This window comes from Garra rufa, chromosome 4, assembly GCF_049309525.1.
Source record: "Garra rufa chromosome 4, GarRuf1.0, whole genome shotgun sequence".
NCBI classification, from domain to species: domain Eukaryota; kingdom Metazoa; phylum Chordata; class Actinopteri; order Cypriniformes; family Cyprinidae; genus Garra; species Garra rufa.
The window spans coordinates 27690137-27708891 of NC_133364.1; the positions used below are offsets into that span (position 1 = coordinate 27690137).

General features: G+C 41.1%; 1 protein-coding gene across 1 annotated transcript; it reads right to left on the reverse strand.

The window, feature by feature from the left end:
- Positions 1–991: 991 nt before the first annotated feature.
- Positions 992–11642, reverse strand: LOC141334104 (sodium- and chloride-dependent GABA transporter 1-like). The gene is made up of 8 exons (XM_073839246.1): positions 11356–11642; positions 8429–8785; positions 6210–6341; positions 5451–5551; positions 3123–3232; positions 2342–2474; positions 1358–1492; positions 992–1099 (listed from the first exon to the last, which is right to left on the reverse strand). Exons 2-8 carry the CDS (start codon positions 8664–8666, stop codon positions 992–994), a joined length of 957 nt encoding a protein of 318 aa, XP_073695347.1. The 5' UTR covers positions 8667–8785; positions 11356–11642.
- Positions 11643–18755: the final 7113 nt, after the last annotated feature.

The window sequence follows — 18755 nt, forward strand, 5'->3', positions numbered from 1 at the left end:
CCCCGCCGATGGAATGGGCGGGGAGCTCCTCACCGTCACCGTCAGACCGGGCAGCCCTCTGCTTCCAGCGACAACGCCCCCCCGGCGTTTGCCTGGAGGAACGTTCGTTCTGGGCAGAGGGACTGGAACCCCGCCCCTTTGCAGGAAACGGAGTCTGGTCCGCAGCTCCGTGATGGTCATCCCCCCACAATGAGGACATGACTCATCCACGAACGCTGCCTCAGCGTGTTGTAAGCCCAGACACGTGAGGCAGTGTGCGTGGCCATCACCCGGCGCCAGGAAACGGCCGCACCCAGAAACGCACGGGGAGAAAGGCATGTTGCCTCGTCTTTAAAAAGACGCTCAACCCGTGGAGCTCCTTTAGAAATTCACTCTTTTCAGAAATTGCTCTTTTAGGAATTTGCTCTCTTAGTGCTGAGGCGCACAGGGGAGATGGCCGCAGCAACACAGAAGGTGGATGGTGAAGACCAGCTGTGTGCTTCCACTCGACACGGAAGACCACGCCGCTGAAGCGCCGTGCCGCCAACACAAAAGAGAAAGGAGGTAAGTGTTGCTTCTCGATTTGTTCCACAACAATGGTCCAGCTCCGAGGCGAAAGCTTGATGATGCATGCACCTGCTGCGTGTTATATGCTCACGCTGTGATCAGCCGCAGCTGGCTGCAATCATGCATGCCAATATTCATTGGCTCGTTTGTATACACACGAAGTAGATTGGTCTATCCAGGCGATATCCCAATTCGTCGGTCCCGACGAGACGTCGAACGGACCGACTGATAGGGAACCTTTTGTGAAACAGAAAGGTTCTTCAGATGTTAAAGGTTCTTTATGGAACCATTTAGACAAAAAAAGATTCTTCTGTGGCATCAGTAAGCACCTTTATTTTTAAGAGTGTATAGAAAATGCATTGTGTTAAAGACTTTTTGCACACAAAATTGTATCACATGTAAAAATCATGAATACATAATTTCTGTATATTTGGACTAGTAGTTTTTACTTGTAGACATTATTGTTGTAGGAGTTGTAGCTGCCAAGAGCAATGAGAGAACCTAAACCCAGACCATAAGAGAAGAAGATCTGAGTGGCAGCATCCAACCACACCTGTGAAAGAAAAAAAATGTAAAATGAGAAATATTGATAGTACCGTAACTGTCAATGCCCGATATCATTATTGTTCTGGAAACTACTTTAAAAGTTTATCTTGACATATTTTATTTTATTTTATTTTATTTTATTTTATTTTATTTTATTTTATTTTATTTTATTTTATTTTATTTTATTTTATTTTATTTTCCATAAAATACTGAAGATTTCCTAAATGTAAATGCATATGTTGGCAAATATATGTCAGTATTTTACCTCAGATTTCAAAAGCTTGTTGAAGTCTGGAGTGACATAGAAGAGGACACCATCTAATGCTCCAGGGAGAGTGACTCCACGGAAAAACAGAATAAAGAGCATGAAGTAAGGATACGTGGCGGAGAAATACACCACCTAATGAGGACAAGAGATAAATGGAGAAAGATAGAGAGTTATAGAGTAAATGATTTTAAAGTAGGTGTAGAGGACAACATTACTAACTTGTTAGTGTAATGCTTTCACTGGCTTCTGTTTGATGATTGGTAGGAACATGGTTTTGCTGTGTAGGATAATGATTGCCCTTAATTAGCAATGTCCATAAAGGTTATAGACTGCCAGAAAATGTATTTATTCTTGCCCAGTGCAAGGATCACATTAAAATTCAATTATCCTCAGAGAAAGGGCAGATAAAGAGAGCAATTTTGCTTTCTCGCCAGGGAATAAATAAATAAATAATTGATTAATTAAAACTGCATAGAATTTAATGTCAAGACATGTCCGCTGGCTACTCATCATAGTGCTTAAACTGTAAAATTTCTGCACCACTTATGTTACCAAAAGAAGTTGGGAAAATAATGCATATGATGCTGAATAAAGACATCTCATACATCTAGAAAGCAAAGTAATGACAGAAACACCAATGTTATCTCACATCCACTAAACTCAACACATCTGAACTCCAATTGTTTTTGATTTCTTCCTATAGATTTTTAGAATGAAACAGCAAAGTTATATAAAACATACTTTAGAACTCCAAGAAGTCTATTGAGCTATGATACAGCAACCCAATATATTTTTCCTCTGAGATTGTACGGAAACGAAGAACAAAAAGAATCCAAAAGTAAGTGTGTGAATAAATGAGATGAAAGACAAGGCAAATGAGAAGACACATGCAAAGGGATATAAAGCGGTAAACATTTGGCAGTTTTTAGAACAATTTCTGGGGTGTTATATGAGGAATAGAAAGAATATAGGCAGTCACACCTTCCCTGTCCACTCCACTCCTTTCCAAATTGAGAAATAGACAAGAATCCAAGACAACGCTAATGTTCCAACCAACGGCCAGCGCAATTCCCCTGGTTCCTCCAAACCATTTGTTAACTGATGCATGTTCCTCCTATAGAGCAAACAAATATCTAATTAGACTGTCATTAAACATGATGTGTTTTTGTTGAAATAGTTGTTGAAAACACATTTGCACACATTTAAATGTACATAATTCTTGTCAGGTTTTGATTTCAGTGATTCCAAACTCCATCGTGCTCTTGTGCATGACATAACATTATATTTGTGTATACATGACTATTCATGAGATTAAGGAGGTCAAGAATTATTCGTAATGTAGAAAAGAACAGTATGAAAATGTATTATTTTGCTTTTCATGGATAAAAGCTACACTCTTCAAAATAAAGGTTTCAAAAGGGTGTTTTTGCAGTGATGCCATAGAAGAACCATTTTTGGTTCCCCAAAGAACCTTTCAGTGAACAGTTCTTCGAACCTTTTCGACTATAAAGAACCTTTTCTGCATTCGAAAGGGTCTATGGATATTCTTCAAAGAATCATTGATGCCAATAAAGAACTTTTTTATTTTTTAGAGTGTATATGGATTAATGTAACAACAACATATACTAAATGAAAGAATCAGAAAAAAATCTGCAAGTGCTTTGTCAGGAAAATAAGTTCTTCATTAACTGGGTTGTAACTTGCAACTTTCTTTGTTAAATGTTTTACAAAATATATTAATATCTCTATTGTGTTGACTCACTCCCAGAACTCAGTGACAGCACTGGTCAGGTTGGTTGTGTCCATCAGACTGTAGTTGGAAAAGCAGCGTTCGGTGTTCCAAGGATTGTCACATGTTTGCCATGGTAACTCCTAAAGAGAGAGAAAGAGAGAGTATTAAAATGGGTAAAGATTTTGAAAACCCTTGTGGGAAAAAAGTGCACTTAATTGTATTGAAAGCACTTGTAGTGTACTTCAACACTTAAAGGGATGGTTCACCTAAAAATGAAAATGACCCCTTGATTCACTCACCCTCAAACTAGGTGTATATGTTTTTCTTCTTTTTGACGGATACAATCTGAGTTATATTAAAAAAAATACCCTGGCTGTTCCGTTTAAAAAGTGTTTAAAAAGTGAACGTGCAAGGAGGGTCATACACCCTTTACAAAAAAAAAAAAAGGTAAAACAGCGATGTAGGACAATTTTGAAGTTGGAGGAGAAAATGAGATGGCAACTTTTCGACATCTGTCTTGAACCGGAATACACAGAGTTCACGGCAGACCTAGACAAGACAAGCATTTGAGGTTAAAAAGTATATAAATTGTTGTTTATTTTAGAAATTAACTGATAGTTTCACTAGATAAGACCCTTCTTCCTCGGCTGGAATCGTTTAGAGCCTTTTGAAGCTGCATTTAAACTGCAAGTTCTCGTGGGGACCACTGAAGTCCACTATATGGAGAAAAATCCTGAAATGTTTGCTTCAAAAAACATAATTTCTTTACGACTGAAGAAAGAAAGACATGAACATCTTGGGGGTGAGTAAATTATCTGTATTTTTTGTTCTGGAAGTGAACTTCTCCTTTAACCATATTTCAAAGACAATAAACCACTCTTAAGTTCAGTCCAAAAACATTACATTTATTTTACAATTAATTAGCCTTTATGTAAAAATAAGTGATGTTTGCTTGTGCACAACTCACAGTGCTAGTGGTTACTATGCTATTGCTGAATACACTCTCTCAAAAAAATAAATAAACTGCTTTTACCACAGCTGTCACTGTCACAGCAAAAAAGCTTCAGTGACAGCTTTTGTACCTTTTTTTTTTACTTAATTATAAGGTAATCTGGGTGTTTGTTTGTTTTTTCTTTGTAATGCTATGCAGTTGCTAGGATTTCTGTTAGGTTGCTAATAGTCAGTAGATGTTCTGAGTGGTTTTAAGTTGGTTACTATGCAGCTGCTAGGGTTTAGGATAGTCATTGGGCATTGCTATGCTGTTTCACCATGTTCTGAGTAGTTATTAGTGCCACATGCTATTGTGGTTAGGTGAACAACTGAGTAGTGTTCTGCAGAACTGCAGACCAAAAAAAGTATTTGTATCAGGTTTGGTCAGGTATTTCCAAGTATGAGCAGTTGTAGTATAGTGATACTTGCTTTGGCAAACACCACCATATGAAGAATAAAGTTAAAGGATAAAGCAAAATGAGTAAAGCAATGAATGGCGAATGAAAAACATTTAAAAAAATTAGCACAATGCATTCATAAAACAAAGGCTGGTTTTGTTTCTAATTCCCTCTGCACTGCTTTAGAGATGAGCTCTTATTCCCATGGTACAAACTGTAGTTCGATTTCCACAGAACAGAAGGCAAGGCAAGGCAAGTTTATTTATATAGCACATTTCATACACAATGGTAATTCAAAGTGCTGTACATAAAAAGGAGTTAAAATCACAACAGCAAACAAATCATAAAAATTTAAAATAATAATCACACTAACAACAATAAAAACAGAATTTAAGAACATTTCAGATTATTTAAAAAATTGATTTTAAAATTAATTAGCACAGTAGGCAGTTATTATTTCTGTGGAGCCTTTAAAACGCCACAGAGAGCTTAAGGGGGTCAAGGAGGCGGAGAGAGATACAGAGAAACAGGCAGGAAGAGAGAGCTTGAAAAAAGAAGCCATTCTGAGAAGACTGAGAAATTCTTTGAAAATCTAAGACAAGTGTGGCTGAATTCACTGAGGCAGATAAAGATGGGGGACCAATGAATGACCAATGAATGCTATGAAGAAATAATTGTAATAGTGTGAATCAAATTATGAAGGGAACCAAAATAGCAGCAAATACCCTGAATTTTATGCTGATGTGCCATTAGTATTGTACTTTAATACAAAACACAGTCATTATGTAAATACCACACAAAATTAAGTGTGGTGGATACTTGCAATATGAATCGTTAATGCTTATTCTTTTATTCATTTTTTATACTTCAAAATTAAGTTCCTTAACTGTATTTTAAACTCTTAAACTATTAATTGTTTTTAAAGAAAGCAAAGACAGTTGTGTATTTGTGCTTTTTAATTGACACTTACTGCTTTGAAAGAGTTGAAGAGGTAGTAGAGAGCCCAGGCGATGATGATGATGTAATAGATGTTGAGCCAGAAGGACAAAACCACAGCAGCCAAACCCACACCTGACGCAAGAGGAGTTTAAGAGTAAAATGTCAGATGATACAGCTCAAATTATATAGTTTCTTAGGTTCTTAACATACATCTGCCAGCAGTCAAATAATTTATCACAGGGAACAAGCTGATTATTGTTCTGTTATTAGTTCCTCTGAGACCCTCCACCTCCTCCAGCTCCACCTGTCTAGATCTGCTACAGGTTTTATGCATGCAAATTCATGCTTGTATGTGTATCATTGGCAGTAGCAAGTCTATATTTGCTTTTCAGCAGCAGCAGAAAAGCAAATCTAGTCTGAAAAGAACAAATGTGTTACAATGCTCATCTTATCTGAGAATATAGTCATGACGGATTTATATTTAGTTGTGTTTAAAGATTAAATGTCTAATTTATGTGCTGTTAAAGCCACCAAACAAGTGCAAAAAAAGTGACTCAAAAACTTTTGCCACTGACCTTTTGCTGTTATTAATATACATAACCCAGTTGGGCTGCTCAAACAAACAGCCCAAACAAACAAAACTTAGAGTAAGGCAGTAGTACTCATTAAAAAGTACCCAAATAGTTAATGTGTGTGTGTGTGTGTGTGTGTGTGTGTGTGTGTGTGTGTGTGTGTGTGTGTGTGTGTGTGTGTGTGTGTGTGTGTGTGTGTGTGTGTGAATATTTCTTACCTTTCATCATGGGTATTAATTTCCATACTCCCAGCCCCCCCACTGATGTGTACTGTCCTAATGCCGTCTCCAGCAGAAACAGTGGGATACCAGCAAACACCAGAGTAGTGAAGTATGGGATGAGAAAAGCTCCTAAAACAATGTAATACAAAATGCACCTGTTAAGGTAAGTTTTAGACTTCTATGCAGCATTGAAATTCATCATTAAAACATCTGCTTTAAGATTGAAGCAAACTTTAATATGACCTCCCACCACCTCTTTTATCGAATTCTAAGAGTCCTCACATTAAACATGTGAACAATCTCATCAGAGCCACTTTAATAGGAGTCTTCAAGGTTAGCAAGGGAAAAAAGCAATACTGCAGTACACTGGGGAGGAGACAATGAGTCCTTTTTTCATGGAAGTCTGATTTTGAGCAGACTGCTCTTGAGAGGAAACAGCTTATCACTTAATGAATCGACAGCCTGTCTGCTAATCTTCAACATGTTTGCCATTAAGCGTTACTTTTGGATATTTTTTACAGTTTAAACTGAAAAGAAAAATAAGCTGTTTTAAAATAGTCACTGACAATTCTGCTAAATAATCGGTTTAAAGCCAAATTATTATTAGATTACTGCTGTAAATAACAAATATCTGAGGACTACTATTACCGATTTTTGTTCTCCATTGTTTGCTTCATTTTAATATGTTTGATTTAGTCGCAAGTTTGCGTCACACTTAGGTGTTTCCTGGGGCTCTAAAATGAATTCGTAATATTCGTAGGAACTTTGATGGTGAAAAAAACAGCATATGCTGGTTAGGTAGTTTTGATGCTGGTCCTTTGCTGGTTTATGCTGGTCCTTAGCTGGTCGTGTGCTGGTCAAGGACCAGCATAAACCAGGATACACCAGCTAAGGACCAGCATAAACCAGCAAAGGACCAGCTTAAACCAGCATCAAAACATACCTAACCAGCATCCCAGCATCAAAACCTACCTAACCAGCATATTCCTTTTTTTTTTTTTTTTTTTTTTGAACAGGGTTGCTAATGACAGAACTTGTTCAGAGGTACAGTATGACAGTACCATAGTGGGTTAAAAATATTTTTGGGAATAGCACCCCTGGTCTCTCAGCAGAGAAGACTGGGTGGATAATCTACAGTGTAAATTCCACGTCTATTGAGTTCCTGCTACTCGCATTCAGCTGTTTGTGTATCATGGTATCGGCATTTACAACCTGATCTCATGACAAAGTTTTCCACGAGGCACGAAATGCATACCAATAAGTATATATCACTGAAGTTTCCAACAGAAATGTCCACTGAGTATTGCTAAAATAGTGTTCGCTTTTTCCCATTGGAACATATGAATGCACATATGATGTGTTTTATGTGACTTTGGTTTTGGAAGTGTCACTGCAGGTCTTACTTAAAATACTTACTTAAATTTTTGTTGAGTTGTGCTATAACTCTAATACTCCATGACATTTTAAAATAACGTACCATCCGTATTACACCTAAACCTACTTGATATTACTGTATGAACAAAAGTGAATGTGACATAAAAACCCAATCTCTCATCTTTCAGCTCTTTCATCGTGAGTCCTGTTTTTCACGGGATTTGTAACCAAGGATTCCGCATCCTAAGTCTAATTCCATGTCAGCTGAGCAAGGAGCAAGCTTGTTACATCCAGTGTTGTGTCTATTTACAAGGATTGCCTATCCTTAACCCTTCCTCCACACCTAACCCTAAACCTAGCAATACTAAGCGGGTAGTAATCTTGTGGGGGTCAACAGTGGAAAGTGAAACATAGCATAACTGTGTACGAAAACAATTACAAGTGCTCGCTGTTTTACCGCCTCCAGTGTTCGTTTCTGTTGGAAACTGCAGTGATATGTACTTATTGATACGTACTTTACACCGTCGTTTCGTCATGAGATCAAGTCTTTATTTTACCAAGTAGGTCATGTTCCTCTAACAACATAATTTTCTTGAACCTGGAACAATATTCTTGTCAATCTTAGTCCTACACCTTATCCAATGCCTAAACTAACCATTAACTACCTAAAATCAAAGGCAAACACCACAGCCATAGTCCCAAACCTACTCCTTAAATCTAACTGATTGACAGGAATGTTGTCAGGAAACTTTCCTTTGCGGCAAAAACATGGAAAGCATATTGATCCAACCAGACATCTTCTCAGTAGTCTAACAGTAATGGCTTTGTTTGTCTTCTTTCACCTCCACCATTCTTTCCGCATAGATATGGGAACCTCCACACATTTCCCAGCCCAATGGCGTATCCAACACAGGACAGTAGAAAGTCAAATTTCCCCTTCCAAGATCCTCTATCTGGTACTTTATTCTCCTTCTCTTCTTCTACGGGAACACTGTTGTGATCCAGATCCTCAAATGGGACCGCCTGCTTCACATCTGAGGGTGAGTTGAGGTCCACCGTGCTCTGGCCAGTCTTCCCCATCACAGGAAAACCGTCACACCAATGTTAGATAATAATCCACCTCAGTTCAGTACTATATTGTCCAGATGTTGGGCTGCTGACTTGAATGGTTTTTGAATGAACACAATACTTCAGATGAGCTTTAAAAGAAAAAGAAAATGATTTAAACCATAAATACTGCATGCATACACTTAATTTCTGGCAGTATTGTTAACTTCATTGCACAGATACTGTTTTAACTGAACTGAGGTACACAATGGCATCACTGAATCAATGATGAACTTGATGATGACTTTAATTGAAAACTGAGCATTTTTCTATTATCCTCTTGCATTATCAACACTATTTTTGTTTAATACTGTAAAGCTGCTTTGACACAATCTGTATAGTAAAAAGCTCTATATAAATAAAGATGACTTGACTTGACATTCCGAATTTCACTGTAAAATAAATCCACTTTTTTAATGAGGTGTTATAACAGGGCTATTCAATTGGCGGCCCGCGGGCCCAATGCGGCCCGCCAATCATCTTCGTCCGGCCCGAGGGAGCAGCAGGTGGCTTGAATGGTTTTTGCACTAATTTGTTTGTCCACTAGATGGCGGGCCAGCCAAAAAAGAAAAGCTAGAGAGCCAAGAACAACAACAATCTACCGGAGATCGCAACATCAATAGACGGCAGATTTGACAAGCGCTTGTAGAGCTCCAGACTGCGACCAAATGGTCGCATTTTTTCTGCCGGTGCGACTAAATTTTGTGAGCGGTCGCAATGGCGCGACCACCGCGTTATTCAACTCATACGCGCTGTTATTTCTGTTTCATATGAGAAACATTAAACGGCAAACAAAGCGAAAGAGAAACCAAAGCGCGCCACATTTGAGCTGCGCAGCGCGGACCGTTTATCAGCTCCGACCGCAACGCAAAGACACTTGTCCAAGCTCAGAACAGCATCGGGAACCAAAGTTGATTTCGCGACACTGTTACTGCACAGTGCTGCGAGATCCAGTGAAAAGTGTTTGATTTCGCCCAGAATGAATTAAGGTTGCTGAAAGATCAGTGAGAATCATTCAAATTCTGCTCAGAATTCTGTTATTAACAGCGCTGATGTAGGTCAAACAACCAGAAGTCACACCAACTTAAGCAAAGTCGAATGTTATTACAGTATTAATTTCAGGGTTTGTTCAACCTTTTGAGAGAGAAATTCAAGCACTTTTCAATGACTTTCTAGCATTTTGCAAAACCATTTTAAACACTTTAAAGCTCTTTTGATCCAATTTGAATGTTATTTTGATGGACAAAATATACTGGTAAATATACTGTGGTAAACAAACACTAATGTAAAATTAAAAACATAAAATAACGATTATAACCAGTATATGGCAATAATAATCTGTATATTTTATGCATATACAATTTATAGTTTATGTAAAGATTGTTTTAAAATCACCTAAATTAAAAGCTGTTATATATTTCAGAGCCTATTAAATGTTGAGCTTTCAATTCTACTGTAATGTTGAATGGACATAATTAATATGTAAAACTGAGAGAAAATTAATTTAATAGAGACACCAGTAGCAATATTGATATCAATACTTCATTGATAATAGGCTACTTGGTAAAAAGATGCTATTAAACACATATTTAAAAATACTTTATTGTTTCTACCTTAATTTGGAGGTTCATTGTGAAATTATGACAGTATAAATATATAAATATGCGATTATTCATGATTAATTACAAAAAAATGTGTGATTTTTTTATTTTTTTTATTGATTGACAGACAGCACCTTAACCTTTTATAGATGTTGGTGTTGGTAATATTAGTTAATTTTACTGAATATGCATTTCAATGTAATTGTACAGGCCCCCTAGAAAAAAATCGGGACGGCCCCCATCCCCTTGGCCCGCTTCAAATTTCCAGTTCGATAATCCGGCCCTCAAATGGATCTAATTGAATAGCCTATAAAAGAGCTATAACATAATAGTTGTCATACTGTTTCAGTTAATGTCTAAAAATATGAGATTCTTGTAATTGGTTAATAGTTTTCATATACTGGCAACTCATGTGTTGTAGTCCACACAGTACCTATTATTATTTGTGGACTTTGTCCACAAACTACCTATTGCTTTTGTATTTTTGTTTTTTTATCCATATAGAATATGTATAAGGTGCCCTTGTTCTACCTACGTGTAATTTCACTTTAAAGAAAATTAAACCACCTGCTTTCTACTGACAATCTGCAGTTCTTGAGAATCATTAACTTTCCTGACAGACGTGCCGATTATCAGACTGACTTAATGAAGACACTAATTCTTATCCATGTCCTCCTAATGTGATGAATTCATCAAATTTATTTGTGACTAACTGCTTTGAAAGTCTCCAACCTGCATGCCAATGGATAACAAAACCACCCTCAGATGCCTCATTGTTTTTGTTTAACGAACAGTCATTATACATTTAGAAACGGTATCATTAAAGCAAAGCAATTCACAATAAGCAATTCAATGTGAGTCAAGTTTGCTTCAGGCTTAGTGAGTATTTGAAATATCTCCAACATTTCCTGCATTCTTTAACTGCTTTTAAGTGGCTACGAGCTTAAGAGGAAATTGAATAAGGACTTATTGCATAAGTTTCGAATAGACACTAGAGTTCCCAGCTCATTAATTTTTTATGGTAACTACCACACTTTTAGAAAAGGGGAGAAAAAACTTACCTTTGAGATGTCCTGTAGTCAGGTGAGTCAAGATGCCACCAGCTAGATATGAACTTAAACGTATCCACAAGAGACTTAACAGATCTTAACCGTTGGACTGTGCCAACTACCCAGTGCCTTCATTCATAACAGAACCAAAAGAAACTGACCCAATGTCCCAGCTAGGGCAAAAAGTTTTCCTTTTCTCTCTCTCGTTCTATGTATCTAGAGGGGTCCGCTATGCCCTGGTGTTCCTGTGGCTGGTATTGAGCACCAGATAATAAACTTCGACCTGTTGTTTGATAGGATTACCGCTTTACCACACTGAGACCCTGAGGCTACCAAACAAGAGTCGATTGCCGTGTTCTGGTGTTTTGTGTGTGTGTATTATTTGTGTGTCAGTGTGTGAATTTGTGTGCAACGATTCTTGTGCCAGTTTGGTTGCCATGGGATATCCCCTTAGCAGAGTGCTCCGTTCTAGCATTGAAAGAGCTTGTTAGGATTTAAAAATGAAGCAGGCATAGTGCCTAAAATACAGACGGCATGACGTCTCCCAAAAATGACCCCAAATGCATGACTTTATCAGTTAAGGCCCCTAATTTATAACTGGTACATTTATAATTGCTTTGTAAAAGATATCAAGGTTAATAAAATAGATTTGAAATTATTACATTTCGGATACCTCAATACAGCAGATAAACTGATCATGTGCAGTTTTTTTTTTTTCACATTTGCTCTGCCAAGATGTTATATACTGTTGTAGTAATAGCACAGTAATTACATAGCAATACACTGATTAATAAGCTGTATCTACAATGTACATGCTAAATCTCACAGTATTATATAAATAAGGAACACTTTCATTTTTAAGATCTAACAACATGTAAAAGCATACTTTGCTGTAGCAACACATGCTCTGAGGAGCATTTTATGGAATGCAATGCATTATATAGGTGTGGAAAATGCCAGGTCAGTTTGAAATCAAGGAGAAATTGGATTTCTAAAAGGACAACTGGCTATTATGTTTGAAATTCTCATTGGTGAAAAGATGCCCACGTCAGAGTGCTTGGGCTAATGATGATGAGCTACACTTTGGCAAACCCTGAGGTTTTTTGGATGCACTTTACCACTTATGTGCACTTACACAAGAAAGTACTGGATAATATAAGGTACCGTGAGGGTTAGGTTTAAGGGTAGGTTCAGGGTTAGTACCTTGTTATTACACAGTTATTGTAATCACTATAACAAGTACATAGTATGTACATGTGGAACATAACTGTAAGATAAAGTGCTACCAGTTTTCCTCTACATACTTGTGATGCACAATCCCTATTAAAATTAAGAAATCTGTTCTTTTCTTTTCTGTTTAATATTTACTGTTTAAGCATCCTAAAAGTCCTATAACAGTAGTCATAAAAAGAAACTAAGACTGAATGACACTGAGTTCCAACATCAATCAAATCATTTTACATAGGCTCATTGGAAATGCGTTGTCACGATGTAGGCAGGAACACACGAACAACGACGTAGTAAAAGACGAATATTTAATAAATCCAACGGAATACAAGCAGACACAGGAACAGCAGGGTAAGACATCCATATAACATCAAAGACCGACAAGAGTACAGGGGAAAACACACACCTTAAATACACAGACTGATTACACATCCAGGTGGAGACAATGAAGGAGGAACCAAACACACACTGAACTGCGGGGGAGAATGGGAGAAACCAACATGAAAGTCCGGGGATGTGACATTACCTCCCCCTCCCGGAAGGCGTGTCCTCACGCCGACAAACAGGAAACAACAAACAGTCTTAGGAGGGGGTTTCGGCGGAGGACGGACTCCCGGGAGGAGGGCACAAGATGGAGTCCAGGGTGGTGACGGAGGGAGGAGCCAAGGATGTGACAGGAATGGGCTGGAGCAGGAGGAGCCAGGTGGGACCCAGAACGCAGCCAAGATGTATTCCCACGGTGGAGCCGATGGAGGGAGGAGCCATGGTGGAGGAAGGGCTGACGACTCCAAGGGGCCGACCGACAGAGGCGGAGCAGGTGGTGGGAGAGCCCGAGGCAGAGACGGAAAGCCGATGATCTTGGGTGACACCGCGGATCCGGAGGGTGGAACCCAAGGCTCTGGCGACCAAGGCGGAGATGGAGATCCGGAGATCCGCGGCGGAGCCGGAGCGACAGAGGACCGAGGCTGTGCCCGTGGGAGGGAGGAGGTCCACAGAGCCGGTGGGACGGCGCGACGAGGCACAGCCGGAGGAGTAGAGTCCAGAGGCGAAGGTGGGGCGACGACTGACCAGGGCGGAGCCGGAGGGACGATGGTGCCCGGTGGAGCTGGTGGATCGACGGGCGACGGCGGAGACGAGGGAGCAGAGAGCCGGGGTGGAGCCGCAGGGTCGGAGGGCCGAGGCGGAGTCCAGGACTCTGAGGCTGGAGGCGATGGTGAGGGATCCTCCAGCCATGACACCGATGGAGACTGGCAGACCCGCGGCGAACCCACCGCACAGATGCTGGACTGAGGGTGAGCAAGGGGACAGACAGTCGACAACGGGGATTCAGGAAGGCTGGGCGGAACCAGCGGAGAATCAGGACTAGGCAGAAGAGGGAGGGTGGGTGGGAAGTCCAGGCAGATAGGTATTTCCATGACACAGTCAATTACATCCCCAAAATCTTGTTCCAGCTCACCCTCAGTGATGGTGCAGTGGGCGGGGCTCTCTACCGCCCCTTCTTGCTCGACGCAGCACACACAGTAGTGGCCGGCTCTCGCACCTGGTCGGATGATATGACCCCATCGGCGCTCCACACTGCTGTCGCTCCGGGCTCGGGCTTTCCGTCTACGATGGGCTCATAATCCGTCGGTCGGGGTGGCTGGCTGGGCTCTGGGTCTGGAGTGACACTGGCGAGATTCTCCTTGGAACAGGCGGGAAACGAGGATCGGTTTCTCGCCAGTGTCCACTCCACAAACGAGGCAAAATCGGCTCGAGGGCCGTCCTCGGACGACGGCGCTCTGCATGACACGTTTAGACTCGCGTCATAGAACGCGCAGAGCGCGTCGTCCGAGTAGCTGGTGGTGTTAGCTACTAGCTGGAACATTAACGTGTAGCCCTCGAGCGGCAATTCCCCCTGCTTCAGCCGAAGGAGGATGAATTCTGGACGTAGTAGGGGATCCATAAAAGACACACAACGGAAACAAAAAGACTGGGAAAAACGAACGGCAAACAAAACGGAGGTGAACACGTCAACAAAATATCTGTTTTGGTCGGTCTTTCTGTCACGATGTAGGCAGGAACACACGAACAACGACATAGTAAAAGACGAATATTTAATAAATCCAACGGAATACAAGCAGACACAGGAACAGCAGGGTAAGACATCCATATAACATCAAAGACCGACAAGAGTACAGGGGAAAACACACACCTTAAATACACAGACTGATTACACATCCAGGTGGAGACAATGAAGGAGGAACCAAACACACACTGAACTGCGGGGGAGAATGGGAGAAACCAACATGAAAGTGACATGCGTACCTATACATTTCTGCAAAACTGAAAAAAAAAACTTACCTATATGTATGAATCACTGCAGTTTCCAGTTGAAATGGGATTGTAATGATTTAAAAGTACAGTGTTTTGATTATTAAAGCCTAATTTTCACACAATTACTTGCAGAATTTTAACATCCTGTGCAATTTAAATTGGATACTTTTGAATGCTGTTGTCACAGCATGCAACACTGCCTTCAGATCAGGTGATGCACAGGCCTACAGCACTTCCAGGGCTAATCTGAAGAGGGGCATCAAAAAGGCCAAGCACTGCTACAAACTTAAGCTAGAGGAGTACTTTTCTAACTCTGACCCTCGACGCATGTGGCAGGGCATTCAGGCCATCAGCGATTACAGACCCAGCCACTCCACCCCCACAGCCACTAACGTCTTCTTCCTGGATGAGCTTAATGACTTTTATGCTCGCTTTGAGAGAGACAATACAGACACTGCCACCAAGATCGTTCCCTCAACTGACCACTCACCCATCACACTAACCTCCTCTGATGTACACACCGCACTGAGCCAGATCAACGCGCGCAAGGCTGCTGGACCAGACGGTATTCCTGGCCGCGTACTGAGGGCATGTGCAGAGCAGCTCGCTGGGGTATTCACAGACATTTTTAACATGTCCCTTGCCCAAGCAATTGTTCCCACATGTTTTAAATCCACCTCCATTGTGCCAGTGCCAAAACACTCCAACCCAACATGCCTGAACGACTACCGCCCTGTAGCACTCACACCCATCATTATGAAGTGCTTCGAGCGGCTGGTCCTCTCACACCTCAAGGGCTCCCTCCAACTGGATCCACACTGGACCCACACCAGTTTGCCTACCGTGGCAATAGGAGCACAGATGATGCAGTCTCCATAGCGCTGCACTCTGTACTCACACACCTGGACAATACAAAGACTTACGCACGAATGCTGTTTGTTGATTTCAGCTCAGCATTCAACACTGTCAGACCCTCTAAGTTAATCACTAAACTTAGAGACCTGGACATTAACATTTCACTGTGTAACTGGATTATGGACTTTCTGACCAATAGACCTCAGCATGTTAGGTCAGGCCACATCTCCTCCACTACTCTCACGCTCAACACTGGTGTACCACAGGGCTGTGTGCTGAGCCCCTTCCTCTACTCCCTCTTCACCCACGACTGCAGGCCTGTGTATGGATCTAACACCATCATCAAGTTTGCAGACGACACTACGGTGATCGGTCTCATCAGCAACAACGATGAGACTGCCTACAGGGAGGAGATTCAGCACCTGGCCACGTGGTGCACAGACAATAATCTGCTCCTTAATATCACCAAAACCAGGGAGCTCATTGTGGACTTCAGGAAGGGAAGAAGAGGTTCACACGAACCCATCCACATCAACGGGATGGCTGTTGAGCCTGTTTCATCTTTTAAGTTCCTGGGAACCCACATTTCGGAGGACCTATCCTGGACCACCAAAACCTCCAGCCTGGTCAAGAAGGCTCACCAGCGCCTGTTCTTCTTGAGAATACTTAAGAAGAACCAGCTGTCCTCAGCTATCCTGGTGAACTTCTATCACTGCACGATAGAAAGCATCCTTACGAACTGTGTCACAGTCTGGTACGGAAGCTGCTCTGTTGCGGAGTGTAAGGCACTGCAGCGGGTGGTGAAAACTGCCCAACGCATCATAGGGACTCCACTTCCATCCATTGAGGACATTCAGAAGAAGCACTGTTTGCGTCGAACACGCAGTATTCTTAAGGATTCATCTCAATCCGCCCACAAACTGTTTTCTCTCCTGCCTTCCGGCAGGCATTTCAGATGCCACAGGACAAGAACTAGCAGACTGAGGAACAGCTTCTTTCCCAGAGCTGTCTCCTTATTGAACTCTGCCCCCCTCACACACCCTACACTCTCCCCACTACCATTGCACTACTTAATATTCATTGCACTACACTGTACATACCCATTTGTAAATGCACATTTCCTTTGCACATATACATATTGTAAATCTGTGATAAATCTATATCTACACGTCTATTTGTAAATTCTGCTTTAGTAAACAGCAACCTGTACATTATGTTCAAATCTACCTGCAATTTACATTATAGTTAATAGCAACCTGTATATTGTGTTCATCTATTTATACATTCTAATTGTAGTTAATTATCATCTGTAAATTATGTTCACAGTACTTCATCTGTAAATATTATCCATAGCTTCCCCCTATACATATCTCCTATAAGTGCACTTATAACTTATAAATTATACCTTTATCCTGCACTTGCTGCTTATTGCACTCCTGGTTAGACCTAAACTGCATTTTGTTGCCTTGTACTTGTACATGTGTAATGACAATAAAGTTGAATCTAATCTAATCTAAACTAAACATATGCAGTTTTATATACATGAGTTTTCTAATTCAGTAGGTTTGCTCGGTAGCTCACACGATACGGCATTACACTTCAGTGATGAAGAGCTCCGGTACGAACCCCGTAAAACAGATTCACATTTCACTTTGAAACTGCCACGAGGCAGTTACGAGGTACACTGTAAAAAATTACCGTGAATTTAACGGTAAAAAACTGTAAAAATGCTACGGTAAAAACCTGTGAAATGGTTAACGGTAAGTTCCCCTTCTATATATGGTGAAAAACTGTGTTGGACAATGCATGCAATTTTACGGTAGTATACCGTTTTTTGAACGTAAAATTTACAGTGAATAACCTTAAACTGACATTCCCAGAATTCCCTGTGTTTCTGTCACAAGCGCGGACTCTGTGGCTCCCTCTAACCCCCGCCAGCGGGAACTCTCACCGGACTTTTAACGCACTCCATTACCCACAATCCCGTACCTGGGACCCTCTCTTCCGGTTCCGGGTCTCCCGGGTCACTTCCTTTAGATCGGCCATTTATAGTTCCCCATGTTGGCTTGTTCCCCGCGAAGTTTTGTTAGTCATGCTATCAATCCTAAGCGTTTATTTCTCGGACTGCCTTTTCGTTGCCAACCGGACTGTATATCGTGTGTGTGAATCATTGCTGCCTGCCTTTTACTGACCCTCGCTCGTTTCCTGGACTACTCTCTTTGAACGCCGTCGGCCCCGATCATTTGCATGGACTATTGTTTACTCTTCGGATTTGCCTTCACCACACCAGTCTGCTGTTGCCAAACCTTGCCTGTGTAACGCCAGGCCAGCAGAGGGAGCCCTTACCCATGAACTGACTGTTGCTGCTCCCTCTGCTGCCTCGTTGGTTACTTCCTGTTTGTCCCCCATAAAAGCCAGCTTCACACTCTCTCACATCGCGAAGTATTGTTTTGCTGTTGCGGACTCTACCAAGCGTTTATCTTGTTTCATTGCCTTGTCTTGTTATTTTCACGGTTTTGTTTCTCGGTCATAGTTTTGTTTTCATTGCCATAGTTTTGTTTCTTAGCCATAGTTTTTTCCCTGTTTCATTGTTTTGTTTATTTTGCTACTTTGGACTGCTCACCTGGATTCTGACCCACGCCTGTATTACTGGATTACGCTTTTGTCTTGCCCTGGATGTTATTGTTTGTTTGGATATTGACCCTGCCTGTCTCGACTACGATCTGTAATAAAGCTTGCAATTGGATCTTACACGCTTCCCTGAGTCCTCGCCTTACAGAAATACTTCGCCTACCAAAGATCCAGCGGCTTTTCACCACAGATCGCCATGGACCAAGCAGCTTCTCGTCTCTTCAACCTACGTCAAGGTAATCGGGCAATAGAGGAATATGTGCAGGACTTTTGTGAACTGTGCCACTTAGTGGGATTTAATGATGTTGCCCTCAAGGACATTTTTCGTTTTGGCCTCACTGAGGAAATTTCAAGGTTAATGCCACGCTGTACTCCTCACTGGACTC

Excerpts from the sequence above, each read along its gene's own strand:
- LOC141334104 (XM_073839246.1), bottom strand. The coding sequence starts at position 8,666 with ATGGGGAAGACTGGCCAGAGCACGGTGGACCTCAACTCACCCTCAGAT. Across the intron at positions 1,493-2,341 it reads GAGTGGAGTGGACAGGGAAG|GTGGTGTATTTCTCCGCCAC; the intron begins GTGTGACTGCCT and ends TGTCCTCATTAG. Across the intron at positions 1,100-1,357 it reads ACAAGCTTTTGAAATCTGAG|GTGTGGTTGGATGCTGCCAC; the intron begins GTAAAATACTGA and ends TTTCTTTCACAG.